General features: G+C 42.6%; 1 protein-coding gene across 7 annotated transcripts in view; it reads left to right on the top strand.

The window, feature by feature from the left end:
• Nucleotides 1-2,719: 2,719 nt before the first annotated feature.
• The window catches only part of smoc1 (SPARC related modular calcium binding 1), a 39,138-nt gene continuing 27,409 nt past the window's right edge, over nucleotides 2,720-14,448 (top strand). For 4 of the 7 annotated variants that reach the window (XM_069535423.1, XM_069535421.1, XM_069535422.1 and 1 more), the window contains exon 1: nucleotides 2,917-3,150. In XM_069535423.1, coding sequence (XP_069391524.1) covers nucleotides 3,049-3,150 — 102 coding nt within the window. In that variant the 5' untranslated portion in view covers nucleotides 2,917-3,048. Of the gene's footprint in view, nucleotides 3,151-14,448 lie in introns of all 7 variants that reach the window. The other 3 variants (XM_020098194.2, XM_069535424.1, XM_069535425.1) reach the window with 3 other exon arrangements.

Raw genomic sequence — 14,448 nt, 5'->3', positions numbered from 1 at the left:
ACTACAGTTGTTTGTATACATGTTCTAAAATATACGTAGTAAATTTCCCTCTTCATAGTTGAAGTATTAAAAAAGTAAAGTAAAAAGTACAAATACCTCAGATCTGTAAGTGTAAAGTTTTCACCTCTGCAGAACATCTGGTTTCCTCTGTCTATAAAGTAAAAACATTACATTCATTCTGATTCTGATTCAAAGTGTCGGCGGGTTTAGATCATGAAGACAGAAGTGAAACATGAAAAACTGGAAATGCAAAAGCTTTATTTTGAAATGATTGATGTCGAAAGTAAATTTTTCTCTGTGAATAATTTGCAAAAGTAATTTGACCTCACCTCGAACATCTTCCACAACGAGCAGCACATCTGGGTCTAAATTGTACTTTTGTACATTTGACATCATGGTTGAACATCTGTGCTACCCCCCCCCCCCCCGTCAGATCTCTGGGTGGCCTCTCTCCTGCTCCGTCTGTTTCTCTGTCCACAGACACCTGCTAATTTTCGGCCGTATGTAGTCGGTGTAAGCGGTGGGGGGGAGGGGAGGGGGGGGACGACAACGACTGGGGTGTCTCTGGAAAGGCCGCTGCAGTAATTAGGAAGTACATTTCCTTTCAGCATGTCCATTCAATCCTTCTTTGTTTTTGTTGTCAGGGGTTTTTCTTTCATGCTTGGCCAAACGACAACAGAATTAAAGTGTGGAGCGATGCTTTCCCTACAACAGCTTTACACCCCACAAAACTCTGTCTTCTTTGTTAGGGGTGGAGGGCTGAGGCGAGAGGGAAGAGCAGATATTAACTGATCTCGTTAACATTCCAAGAGACACTCCTGTCCCTGTCCTCCCCCCCCTTCACTTCCCCCTCCGCTCCTCGTCCTCACATCGCACAGCAACATGGTTGGCACAGAGAGAGGAGGAGGAGGAGGAGGAAGAGGAGATGAAGCCCATGTGGTGACCACCTCTCAGCTCTGATGATGATCCCCCACAGACCCTAAAGTGGTCCAATAAATAAGAATCCAGATAATTCACTGTCTGGAGTTTGTTTAGGCCTCATTTCTTTTCTCCCTTTATGTCCAACTGCCCTTTCCTTTTTCCTCCCTCTGACCCTCTTCTTGAGTTCTCTCCATCCTCTCCTCCGCTCACAGGAATCATTAATGTTGACCCTAATTGTGCCAATTCCAGCAGCTCAATAGCTCTAATTACAAGGCTCTTCACTGAGGCACTCAAAAAGCCGCTGAACTGTCATAGCTAACAATTAAAAAATATCTATGGGGACAAAGACTGAGAGAAAACGATTGGGGGTGGGGGTGTGTTGACCGGACGGCTCTTTTCAGCTCTTAAAAGCCCAGTTTCTGTGGACTGAACTGAAGCTGGACACCTGCACTGAACTCAGCCTCTTCCTTCTTTTTAACTGGCCTTCAATGGGCCACACAATTTATCTGAAAGGGAAAAGATGGAGAAAAGAGCGAACTCCGGGGGAGAGAGGACGTGGGAGCCAGGAGCTCATAAGACGGCTACAGTGTGGGAGCAGCTCTTTTATGTGAGGCTCATAACGCATGTTCAGAGAGAAGACGTTTGAAGAAAAAGTGGCAAGAGTGCAAAATAAAAAGATTCTTATTTCAAGTAGAAGTCTTCTCCTGAAAGTTTTATCAGTGAGATTGTGTCAAATATTATCAGGATGTGTTAATTATAGAGGTAAAAATACCCTGAATGCAGAGGATGGTTCCCATGGCGTTGATACAGTGGTATGGATTACAATTGATTAGTGGTAATTTGTATTTGGCTCAATTCAAATGTATAACTCTCATAAAGTTTTGGTTAAATAATATTCTGTAATGGGGCGGGAATGTAAAATGGAATTAAAGGTGAATACAGATTTGTACTTGAGTAAATAGCAACATTCTACTATTGACGTTCACGTGTGGATCTCAGACGACATTTAGTCTAAAAACTTCACTGAATGAAGGAAGTTTCCAGTTGAATTTGAATGTCGGGGCTTCGGGACACTGTGATGACACCACGGGAGCCGTACGGAGGCTTGTTGTGTTTCTGTAGATGGGTTTTTTTACGTTTGGAGAATTGGTCATCATTTACTTTGAGTGTTTTGGAATTTGGCTGCAACACAGTTTAACCCCTGAAACTCCAGAAGTGTTCTCTGGACTCAAACACTCCACTCACCCCTCCATCAGCAGAGAGCGGTGAGTGGTTAATGAGGGAGTTTTTATTTTCTGGTGAACTTTCTCTTTAATGTTAATGACTTTTTCACGACAAGTTGTTACTCATTTTGCAGAAAACCTCTTCACGACGGGCTCCTCTTTGTAATCAGTCTTAAAATGAATGAACGGTGATTAAAGGTAGAGAGTCTCTCTCTCACACACACACACACAAACACACACACACACACACTGGCCCCCTGCTGTGCTGGTGACAGCTACTGACTTCCCTCAATAGATGTTTTCTATTGGAGCCCAAGTGCACAGGCTAAATGTCAGGGCAGCAGGATCACTGGGCTGTTATGGAGCATTATATGTGTGTGAATGGAGACGAGAGCCTAAAATGTGACCTCACAACTGCTCGTCCATTGTCCCTGGTGATCATCCACCTCCCTGCAGCTGCGGAGGCTCCAGCTCCTCTCTCCTCTCTGAATCCTCTCCTCACACCCATGTTGGACCAGTGCGGAGTGGGAGTGACCCGGACGCTCAGCCCCGCTGCCATTGGACGGCGGGGAGGTGTCTGTCAGCCGTGCAGCTCCCTCCTCTGCTCTTAAATGAAGATGCAATGGACTCGAGGCGCGGACTCAACCTGTGGAAGCCGCGATGAGCAGCTGATCCTCCCGCAGTGGATAAACCGAGAGCGCGATGGTCACCGCCGCGTCATGATCCCCGTGGCTGCGCACGGCTCAGCGAAACAGTTCCTGGAGAGGTCGAGACAAAGGGACGTGACAGGGAGGAGAAGAGAGTGGAGCCGGTGAGGGAACGAAGTGTGTCCGGACCTGTTGATCATCCGCGTGACGCTGACTCTACCTGCAGATCCCGGGTCACCGCGCACCGACGCGCAATCATGCTCCTGTCGGCGTTCCTCCTCCTCACCTCCTCTCACCTCCTGGCGCCTCTGCTGCTGTGTTACCTGCCTCACGTCTCCGCACAGAAGGCTAGCTCACGGGTGAGTGCATACCTGAGTCTGCTGGATCTGACATGTCTCACTGAAGATACTGTAAAAAGCGTCAGATTTATCACTGAGGTAGAAAAACCGCGTCCAGGTCCGTGCGTCATTCATCAGACTGCACAGATTTATCACTTTGTGGAATTAACTAGAATTCAGGTATTTCAACTCAAACCCTGGGAGAGAAAGCAGAAGTAGGAACAGTATTTGTGCTTTAGTGCATTAACTATTTAAAACTTACAATTGAGTCCAAACCACGTGTGAAACAAATTGGACACGAATCGAGAAATCAGTAAAGTCAACAATTCTTTCAAATTCAAGGACTCAAAACTTCAAATGCAATTAAATCAATCCGACCAGTTCACGATAACAAATCTAATGAACAGAGTTGACTTACTATTGACTCCCTCTGCTGCAGAAAGTGATGGATGATCAGTGATACTCACAGCACAGCTTGTTCGAGCTGAAATGCTTCGAGGCTTCGCGTTGTTTTTCTTCAGACCACAAAAATGCTCCTCCGGAAAAATGATATTTTGGCTGTTTTGAAATTTTTCGACTTGCTCCAACAAAATTTCATCTGATCTGGTTGAGTCTTCAGAGAGAGAGAGAGAGAGAGAGAGACATGAAACCCACTTGAATTCACACTCTTCACTTTGGTTGCACAGACTGAAGTTATGATCGAAAATATGGATTCCTCCTTTTCATAGTGACCGCTGACCGGAGTCTCCCCTGCATTCCCCTCCTACCACACAGCATCCCTGCTTCACTCCCGTCCTCTTTCCTTTTTCTTTTCAGACCTTTTGTTACTGTCTCCTTATTTTTATCCTCCCTCACACACACACACACACACTGCTCTGTTTGTTCCCTCCATTGTTTGACTCTCCTCTCAGCTCCTCGTGGCACTGTCCAGGCAGAGAGGGAGATGAGTGATGTGAATCAGAGGAGAGCAGCATTGTTTCAGTTCGCAGATGTAGTATAATATTTGTGGTTAGCGAGGAGGGGTGGGGGGGGTGAATATGCAATACAGTCTCACATGCTGGAACTATTTCACAATCTCCTTTAGCCCCCCAACCCCCCATCCCTGCAGGAGACTCAGTGCTCAGAACTGGAGAGAGAAACAGAGAATTCATTTCACTTCTTCATCATTTGCTTCTAGATCCGAGCCACTGTGGCTGGTTCAGGTGGGAGATCACCTATAATCACAATAATGCAAATGCTGGGATGTGTTAGGAAATCTGAAGAAAGACGCTGGTGATTTATTGGACCGTCCTTCTTTCTTCCTGTTAAAGGATTTCGTGCTCCTCCTCAGGCTCAGAAACCTCAGTTTTAGAAAACCTCACCGGATGAAACCCCAAATTACAGATTGGTCAGCGACACCTTACAGATAAAAGTTTCTCTCTCTCTCCACCACCATCAAATGAAACCCCCTCTGCATCCACTTCACCCTCTTCCTGGAGCGGATCAGACGACGAGCTCGCCCCTCTGCACGCTCACACCACAGTAGATACTTTCAACATTGCTCACAGCTGCGGTAAAAACCAGAATTCACACCCCCTCACCTTCCACGTTGATATCAGGGGTGAAAAGCCTGAGCGGACATCACAGCATAGCACTGCTCCGCTCTCATTTTCCCTGAGGCTCAATGATGCAATAAGTGCGCAAGTCCAACGTTTTTCTCAGAGCTGGGGAACACGAGTAATTGGGAGACTGACACAGCTTTAGACAATTCAGACTTTTTGCCGTGTGTTTGTCGGCGTCTATCAAAGTCAGCTCTGGCCTCACTCTGGAGAGTTTGATGGTTTCCATGATTGTTTTCGTAATTTGTTCAGTGGAAGGACAGATATCGGATGATAAGCATGTGGTGCGATGATGGTTAAGGACGTTTTTCTCTCCATAATCTGCCGATGCAAAGATCAAATGACTGAGAAGAAAATACATTTGGTGACCTCACCAAAAAACGTTTTCTTATCTTTCTAATCTTGATGCAACGTTGTGTTTAAAAAAAAAAAAAAAAAGTCTAAGATGATTAAAGTTCACATCTAATTGCACTTGGTAATGACTGCATCAGGATATCTTTGCATGTTTTCTGGTCCTTAGTAACAAAGAGTTATCCATCTAATGAGGCAGATGGTGGACAGGCCGGGGAAATCTCTTTTCTATTCTATTTTCTCTGATCTGTTTCCTCGGGGGAGCAGCGTTTAGAAACTATAGAGTTTACACATAAGACCAACATCCACGTTTACCCTTAATCCCCCTTCATCAAATCAACCCGCGCACGCCGGGGATGGGATGCGACGAGCCGTCAACCTGCATTCTTCAGAGCCTGCATCAGCGAAGACTCATAAACTTATCGAAAAACAAACATAAACAGCCAGGCCTGAGAAGTGTGGCGGCCAAGACTGCATACCTTCAGCTCTGGGAGAGTGGAGCCCCGGTTCAAAAGCAGGAAAGCCTTTTTATTGTCGTGACGTAGATCACAGCCTGAGCGCAGGTGTGAGACGTGTAAACGTATGGGTGCAGGTGCCCGTGGAGATTGTTAATGATGCTTACAGTGCACAAAGGAATGGAGGTCAGGGACTGGCCTCTTTTACGAGTCGGAGATGAAATTCAAATTATCGAATGCAGATATTGAAGGGAATCAGTCGTACGGTTTGTCAGACTGGTCAACGGTAAATACTGCATCAGGTTTTTCTGTCTCAGCATTTCTCACGTATGACGAGGAGTCACGTCGGAGCGGCAGAGATGTCGGTTTTCCACCCACAGAGGCTGCCGAACATTTTTTATTATTTCTAGACTGATAAAAACATCACTCTCTGTTTTCTTTTACACGCGAAAGAAACTGGAAAAAGCAGAACGCTCCCATCTGTTACATGATTAATGTATGAGAGCGTCAGAGATCATCAACTGATCAGAAGCAGATACAACACACGAGTTTAAATTATTTTAAATTCTGCTTGTATTTGTTAAAATCTTCATCCATGAAATGCTGGATTATGTTTAATCGACAACATTTGTTGTATAGTCTTAATCATTCGTGCATTTTAGTGTTGCTCCTCCACAAAGCTCACTGAAGATCGTTATTTCGTGACAAGAGGAAGTTATTTCAGCAGAAAGGCAGAATAAAAAACATAATATGTATTTTTTTAGCCTTTCCAAACAAAGCAGAGTACAGGAACATCACACTTACGTTTGTATAGTTTTTACCTATACTTAATTAAAGAAATAAGAGAAGTTGTCGTTAAGAACTTTTAACCGCTGGATATTATAAAGTTGAGGAGAGAGAACTAGATAGAGAACGTGACTCTGTGTGATGAAGTAACTGGAAGGAAACCTGTTATAAGAAAAAACATTAAGATTAAAATGTGGGGTGATAAATGAGTTTGTCCGTAAACGACTGTAATCACACAGATGTTCAGTGCACATTTCTTCATTTAGACTTTATGGGGAAAAACTTTCTCGGCAAAGTGATAAGGTCATAGTTTGGCATCATCGTCCTCTGTGAAGAGTCATGAAATACAAACCTGTTAGATTAACTTTGTCCGGAATTTTTGCACAACAGCAGTTTTTGATTAGGAAAAAAAAAAAACCCTGACAACACTTGTTGGTGTTGAGCTGATACGACAACATGCACATGAACGTTTCTAATGGTTTTAGGACTTTCTCACTTTTTTCATTTGAATAAAAGTCTTTTTTTTATTTTTTACTGCTCTGGGGAATATTCAGGGTTAATTTCATGACAATCGAGTATTAATGTTCTGAGGTTTCTCGTGTATTTAGTTGACACAAAGACAGAATAAGGATTTTAAGGTGCTGCTGGAGAAAACTTTGTGTCTTAATGGAGTTTTCTTGTGAGGAGGTTGAACTTCAGGCTACAGAAAAGGTCAGGTGGTCAACAGAACTTTAAAATAAATCCTCTGGAGATTAGGAATTTCCAAAACAACTTCCAAAGGAATCTGGTTATTGCCTCCGCCAAGGAGGTCATGTCTTCATCAGGGTTTGTTTGTTGGTCTGATATTCAGCAGGACTGCACAAAAACTACGGGACATGAAACCACGAAACTGGGTTACAATTTGGTGCAGAACTGATCAGGGGCGGATCCTGGATTTTTGGTTTTACTTTCTTTAACAATGAGCGGTTTTTCAACATCCCCATAGATTTCTCAGAGAGTGACTCATGGATCTTGATGAAACAAATTAGCCGTGTTTGTGGGTGAATTTGGGCCTTGGCAGAGGTACGTGCTCTACTGAGTGACACTGTAGTTGGTTTTTACTCCCACGTTAAATTACATTTAAGCCGAGGATCTGTGTGAAACATCTCAACTACTGATAAATTCATATTTGTGCAACTTCTCTTCATAACTTTGGTTGGTTTGGTTTAGTGTTGTTAGTCTCACATTCACACAATCAAACTGGAAGAAATCAAAAATCATCCTGAGGGTTTATGGCCTTTCTGGGAAACTTTTAGAAATGAACCTGAAGCGGAATAGACGAGGCAAATTGAGAGAAACGGGGAAGAAAACAAATCTGACCCTGAAACTGCTGAATCGAATTAATTTACTTCCAATCAAAAACAGTGACACACATTTTAATGTTTAATAGTGTAATGAAATGAAGTCAGTGGAGTTGGGTTTTTGGATTTCAGCTCGTTGAGATCCACACATGGATCAATGTGGGTTGGCTTCATATGTAATTGTGTAGTCCACTGCAGGACCCTGCTCTATGTACATTCAGCATATTAGTGACATTCAAAGAGGAATATTCCGGTTTAAAGAGTCGTGGCTCTGTAATCCCTCAGATTATTAAGATTAATATGACGGCATTTCCGATCAAACGAGCTCAGCAGATTAGCCTCCGCTCTGCCACATAATCATTTCCTTTAAGATGGGCGAGTGTGTGGTCTCAGCTTAAGTATGCAATGGGGGTGTGAAGCACGCACGCACACACACACACACACACACACACACACACACACACACACACACACACACACACACACACACACACACACACACACACACACAATCTTACTTCCTGGGAACAAACGACAGAGAAAGCCGAGTGCTCTGTATCCAGGATGTGGAATTAGTGACAAACAAGGAATGTTGTTAATCAGTTTTAGAGTCATTTCCGAAAAAAGGAAGCGTGCACACACACACACACGTGCACACGCACACTATTATTAGATTTCTTCACACCAAAAGGAAAACAGGGAAGTCATTCTTGTCATTTATCGCCTGACCGTTGTGTAAAGAGGAAAATCTGAATTCAGTTCTGTGTTTTTCATCAAGTCTTTATCAGACGTATTCAATCTGCTGAAGTTCAGAATCATAACGTATTCGATGAGAAGACCGTGTGATTGTGAAACATGTCGCTCGTGGTGATGAACCCACGGAGAATCACAGTTAGTGTCTTTCAGCTCATTGTTTTGGTTTTCAGACATGTTATGGTAGCAGGCACCGTAGTTATTACCCAGCTGAGCATTAACCAACTAACCTCTTTATATAACCTAACCTAACCTCTACTACTTGTATTCTTATACTCATTTATAGTTTTGTCTCAGTTGTGCTTTGGTCACGTGTTAGAAACATCATCAACATGCCCGATCACTCGCTGTGAATTTTCTTGCTTCTCTCACTTGGATATTTTCCACATCTGCTACTCTGTGGCTGATGGGAAAAGTTACAGAAAATACACGAAGTAACTAACCCTCACACACACACTTTACACTTTGAGATAGAGGCTTCGTCCTTTCTCCACATGACACCTTTAAAACTACTTCGCCAAAACTTTATCTACTACGATGAGACAGTAATTACATTAAGAGTTCATATAAAAAGAAATGGTGGAGCAGCGGACCACACTTGAGCGGTTTAAGCCCAGTCCTCTCACTCCTGCTGCAAGTGGCACGCACGCTTTGCACCTCCCGTGTGAAAGTTGTCCTGCTCTATCTGCGCAACACCCTGGAACTGTGTTTAAAGGGTTGCTTTGAAAATCTTACAAAACAGGTTTCTTTTTGGACACAAAGCCCAATTAGCAATTTAAAAGGAATCAGCGGGGAGGAGAAGAAGGGCACAACTTTTAATACATTCCTTTTTATTCTCTCCACTTTTTTTTTATAACACGCTTAAGTGAAGTGTGTTAATTGAAACAGCATGAGGGATTGGCATTCACTTTATAGATTTCCTGAAAACTAAATGCCAGTTATCGGACAAAAGTGATTACCTCGGCCCGTTAAATGCACACAACAGCTCTCAATTAGCCCCGACTTTCATTGGCTTGTTTCCTCTGTGGTTGGTTCGCTTTTATCCATCTTTTCCTCTACTTGACCACTTGTTAGTTTATGCGTATGCCAAAAACACTGGTAATTAATGACAAAGGTTTGCTTTAGATTGGTATATACAGTATGTTTGTATGCATGTATGTGTTGTGGGATTATTCTCTGCACACAGAGGTCTCGCACACGCTCACCGATGGAGTGCGATCTCCATCTGTGCATGAAATAAAGCAGTTTCCTCAGAAGCAGTCATGTCCTTCATGCCGAGGATGTTTCCGTTGGTTAAACAGAACAGAGATTTTCCACCAGGCAGGATCTGATTGAAACTTTCCTGGTGATATTAATTCCAGCTCATAGCTTAAATCGACCCTTGTCAGATCAAAGTCGACCTCTACAATTAAAAGTTGTTTCAGTAAAGAGAATCAACGGCGGAGGTTGACACTCAGTAGAGCGCAAACTTTGGCCAAAGGCCCAAATCTCACACACTCATTGATATATCATCGTTAAATATGCCTGAGGAATATTGTTGAAAGTTAAAGTTAGAGTTCTCTCTCTGGCTCGTGTCCCATCTTTTCACCGAGGTTACGAGGAAATCGGCTGAGTAGTTTTTACATAATCAGACGGGGGTGAAAACAATTCCACTTATCTTTCTAAGACCCATGCCGTGTATTTGTATTGTTCTTCTTCATGTTTTCACACATTTATATATTTCCTCTCTCTTGGTGGATCATATTAAAATATTTCTTCAGCATGCAGGATTTAAAACGTTGCCAGTGAAGCTGCAAACAGAGTTAAGTGGTTCTGACAGTTTTAACATCCACACAACAGCTGTATCACCTCTGTGACAGGACGGACAGCTCCCATGATAATTTTGAACGGATCAAATCTGATCTGGAAAATAGTGAAACTGAACACAGCACAAATATTTTCGTGTTATTAAGTAATTAAGATGCTTCAGTTACAGTCTATCTGCGGATGAAAACTCTGAAGTCTGGCAGTTGGATCCTAAAACTAACCAGAAGTATTAAATTAACTGCGATGCCTGTGGACTAGTACGCTATAATTTTGAGTTGTAGCAGTGACAGTGATACAGCCAGCGATTTCCAAATGCAACATCAGCCTCAAGTACAACATCTAGATTACTGGCAGAACTGACTGTGGGCTTGAAACCTTATCTCCCTTTGCAGCTCATAAACAGTATTGTACCAACACTCCAACGACACAGCTGATGTTTTATACAACCGTCCACAGAACTGAAAGAAGAAACACAGAAGACACATTATGAGTCATTCTCAAGCTGCCCCTGCGACCACAGTTATACTTACTAACATCATCAAATGCTAAATCTAGACGGCCGTGACAGTGGGTTTGCAAGTTTTAGCTCCTCGGCTACAAATCATGTCGACTTCACATATTTAATGAATATTTTCAAAAGCAGGTTTCAAGGTTTAAGAGTTTTTTCCTACGACACCCAGTTGTTTCCATTCATTCCTGTATGGATGAAAATCACTAGGTACTTGTTTTACTTGCTCCGTGCATCAGTGAACTTGGAAACCTCTCTGTTGTGTCTTAGAAACTTTAGTGTACTTTTGTTCCAGCCATCCACTGCTTTCCATAAATTTTTGGTGCAATATGAATTTCTATTAAAGCCTTAAATGTGTTGGCAAAGCAATTTTCAGGCAGATTGATTTAAGAAGTCATTACAACAGCGTTACATCACAAGAACAATGTTGACTTGGCGTCGAGTCCGGTGAATTGTACAACTTTTTTCTGGAGTACCTCAATATATTTTCATACCACACAGGTAATAATAAAAAAAAAAAAAGGGCCAACGTACAAAAGAATATAAAACACAACTGCATAATTTGCAATCCTGTTTTTACAGCAGACACACTCTCAGTTGGAGAACTCAATTTGTCTGCACTCACCGAGAACATGGTCTTATTTTCGTACTGGCCCCGCAGCCTCATCACTCTTGTCACTACATCTTAATACTCGACGATGATGTCAAACCAAACTCTAACGAGCCTGCTCCCTGCTGAAGCAAGTCCTGAAGTGCAGTAAATGTTTATATTGTATGTTCGCTTTTAAACCTTAAAATCCATCCAAAGACATTTGCCCCTGAAACCAGTTGAAAAGTTGAACCCCCCCACACACACACACGCTCGTCAGCCCGTTAAGTGGGTCTATATAAAAACCATTATTTTCAAATCATATTCTTTCTTCTTGCTCCTCTGCTGCGGCTTGGGCTGGAGCAGAATCCCTGCCAGCGATGGTAAAAAAAAAAAGAAAAAAGAAAGAAAGACCACTTTGCTTATGCTGTAATGGTTGCACAATGGAGGTTGCATTTCACTTATTTTATGAGTAGTGAAGAGAGAGGTCGAGGCTCTGTACGCTTGTGGCGAGGTGTGTGTGTGTGTGTGTGTGTGTGTGTGTGTTCAGGGGAATTTGGCTTGTTAAATGTGAGAATCTCTGCGCTCATTGTTTCCCGGTCAGGATATCAGTACCAAACCATTGTGCAACTCCCCTTCGGCTCAACTTTGATTTCATCTCTTCTGGTGGGCCGTGGGGCAGAGGAGGATACCACACAATGTTAGAGGGTTTATATCTGAGCTGCCTCTGTCAATTAAAGATATGCACACTTCTTCTTGTCTTCCTCTTTGAAAGGAAACGGCCCATGAGCGGTTGTTGGAGTGAGATTATTCCCTCAGGGGTGCATTCAATACTCTATTATGTTGTTTAGTGCGTTGGCCTCTTTGTAAAACTTTGATGTGCTTTCACCATGATGTAAAACTCTGCATCACGATCGAGTTTCTCCCCACAGGTTTAGGTAACTAATGTTATTTTGAGCACTGTGTGTTCCTCAGCAGATCCAGTGACGGCTCCTGTTACACATTAGTCTGTTTAATTTGGATGTGTTTGTTTGATTTTGATTGTAAGACGCCGGGTGGGTCTTAACCCCCGGCCATTATTGTCCTAGCAGGAGGGGCGGCTGTTTTCCCTCAGGAGATAATGCCAGGTCCCGTCATCCTGGCTAATACTGTAGCAGCCGATTGCTATCAAACAGACGGTGACTGGAAATAACTTAGGGTTTGTTTTAAACTTCTCAAGTTGCCAGATGGGTGAGGTCCACCGCATCAGGGCAATTCACAGAGTACCTGATAAGATGGAAACCACAGAAAAGTTAAATGTTTGCTGATGTCTGACCGACTACTTTGGTGCTAAGAGACAAACCTCACTCATCGTTTGCCCCCGTTAGTTTTTCAGATGTGATCCAGACTCATTCACTGCTGGTGTGAGTCAGCTTTATTTTGGCAGCAGTGAAATGTGAACCACGTGCACATTTATTATTGTAAAGAATGAATACAAAGCAATGGTTCCATAGAACTTGTTGTGACACCCGATCAGACCTGAGAGGAGGTTGTGTGTTCGATTAGAGAGTTGACTTTATTGTCCGTTATTTGATATTCTCTTCAGATGAAACTCAACTATTTTCAGCATTTTCTTTTCTACGTGAATTAAATTAGTTTTTTGTTTGTGTCATTTTTTGAACCGTGTATTGATTTGTCTTTGACATTACACACTGCACACATTAAACAGCCGCTCACGAGGAGTCAAAACCACTCTCATGCCACAGCCGGCAGCCTGTTAGCTTAGCATTAAGTCTTGAAGCAGGGGGGAAACCACTCACTTGGAAAAGTTAACAGTCACTTGATATTTCATTCTTGTAAACCATTGGACAAACAAAATGTCAGATATATAACTTAATATGATTTAAAGGTGCTTTTTTTCTACTTATGCACAGACCCACTTGTAATCTATTGAACAATTTGCCCCCCTGACAAATGTGTCTCAGCACAAACCAGGTACCACATACAATTACTCAGTGAGCACAAGACTTTAATTCTTTTCATGAACTTGTTTTTCCATGTTTTTCTATTGTGGCGTGGCTCAGCGGCGCCCACAGACCTTCAACTGGTAGTAACGCACAATTAAAGCAAAAACGACACGAGAGACGCAGGAAAAGGGTGGAAGTGTATCGATCATTTCGTTTTTTACATGACGCATCGTTACCGTTTCAAACTATTTAGAATGTAGCCCAAAGAGACGCAGAGCAGTAGTTGGTGAAAAAGGTTTTACGCAGTATTATGACTAAGACTATGACTACAAGGATACTTTATTAAAAATGTAATCTTCAGTTCGAGTGAAAGAGACTCTTTTGTGCCAGAGTCTCTGGTTTCACCTTTACGGGAGACGAGTCTGTGGGTGGGACAGTATGACTAAGTAATGACTACATGTGGGAGACTCGGTAAAGAGAGTTTATTTCCACTTACCGGACAATGCCGTCTCAAAATCTGTGATTTAATGCTTTATTATGACAGCGGAGGTAGAAACGCTGCATCCATTAAGGTTGTGAGTCAGGGATGAGGAGCATGACTGAAGGTCAGTCTGTGGGCAGAGGCCAGACTCTGTGGCTCTTCACCTGGAGGAGTGGATGAAGAGACCTAAATCACTTTTATAGCTTACTTTGGGTGCTTTTTTTTTTTTTAAATTTAACAGTTCATCACATAGACAAACTGCTTTCCATCCTCGGTGCTTTGGCTCAGACTCTTCTGATGGAAGAAACATGTAACTTGTTTAACTAGCTTTCTAGTTTAACTGGTGGCACTGTGAAATAAAAGAAACAAGCCATATGCTTCTACAAAGTAGATACATGTTTCTTTTCCAACCACTAAATTATTCCTGTCTTTCACTGAGGCCAAGAAGATGACACGCAAGTTAAAATTGACATGATCTGCTGTGTTTTCCCCCGTCTGCACTTTCTCATAAAAGAAGCACATAATGATTTGGTTTGACTAAATCATGAACTGTCTGACAGGAGCTTTTCTTCCGTGCTTCAATGCCAAAGGTTGAAATCATATCAAACTGTCTCGCTTGTTCTGGAGTTATTGTTACAGTGAGGAGAGCTGGATTTGTGTCCCATTGTGTTCTGTAAAGTATTTTCACCAAGTTCTTTCTGAGTCA

Source organism: Paralichthys olivaceus, chromosome 12 (assembly GCF_024713975.1).
Source record: "Paralichthys olivaceus isolate ysfri-2021 chromosome 12, ASM2471397v2, whole genome shotgun sequence".
NCBI classification, from domain to species: Eukaryota; Metazoa; Chordata; class Actinopteri; order Pleuronectiformes; family Paralichthyidae; genus Paralichthys; species Paralichthys olivaceus.
This window is presented reverse-complemented; position numbering and strand designations above follow the sequence as displayed.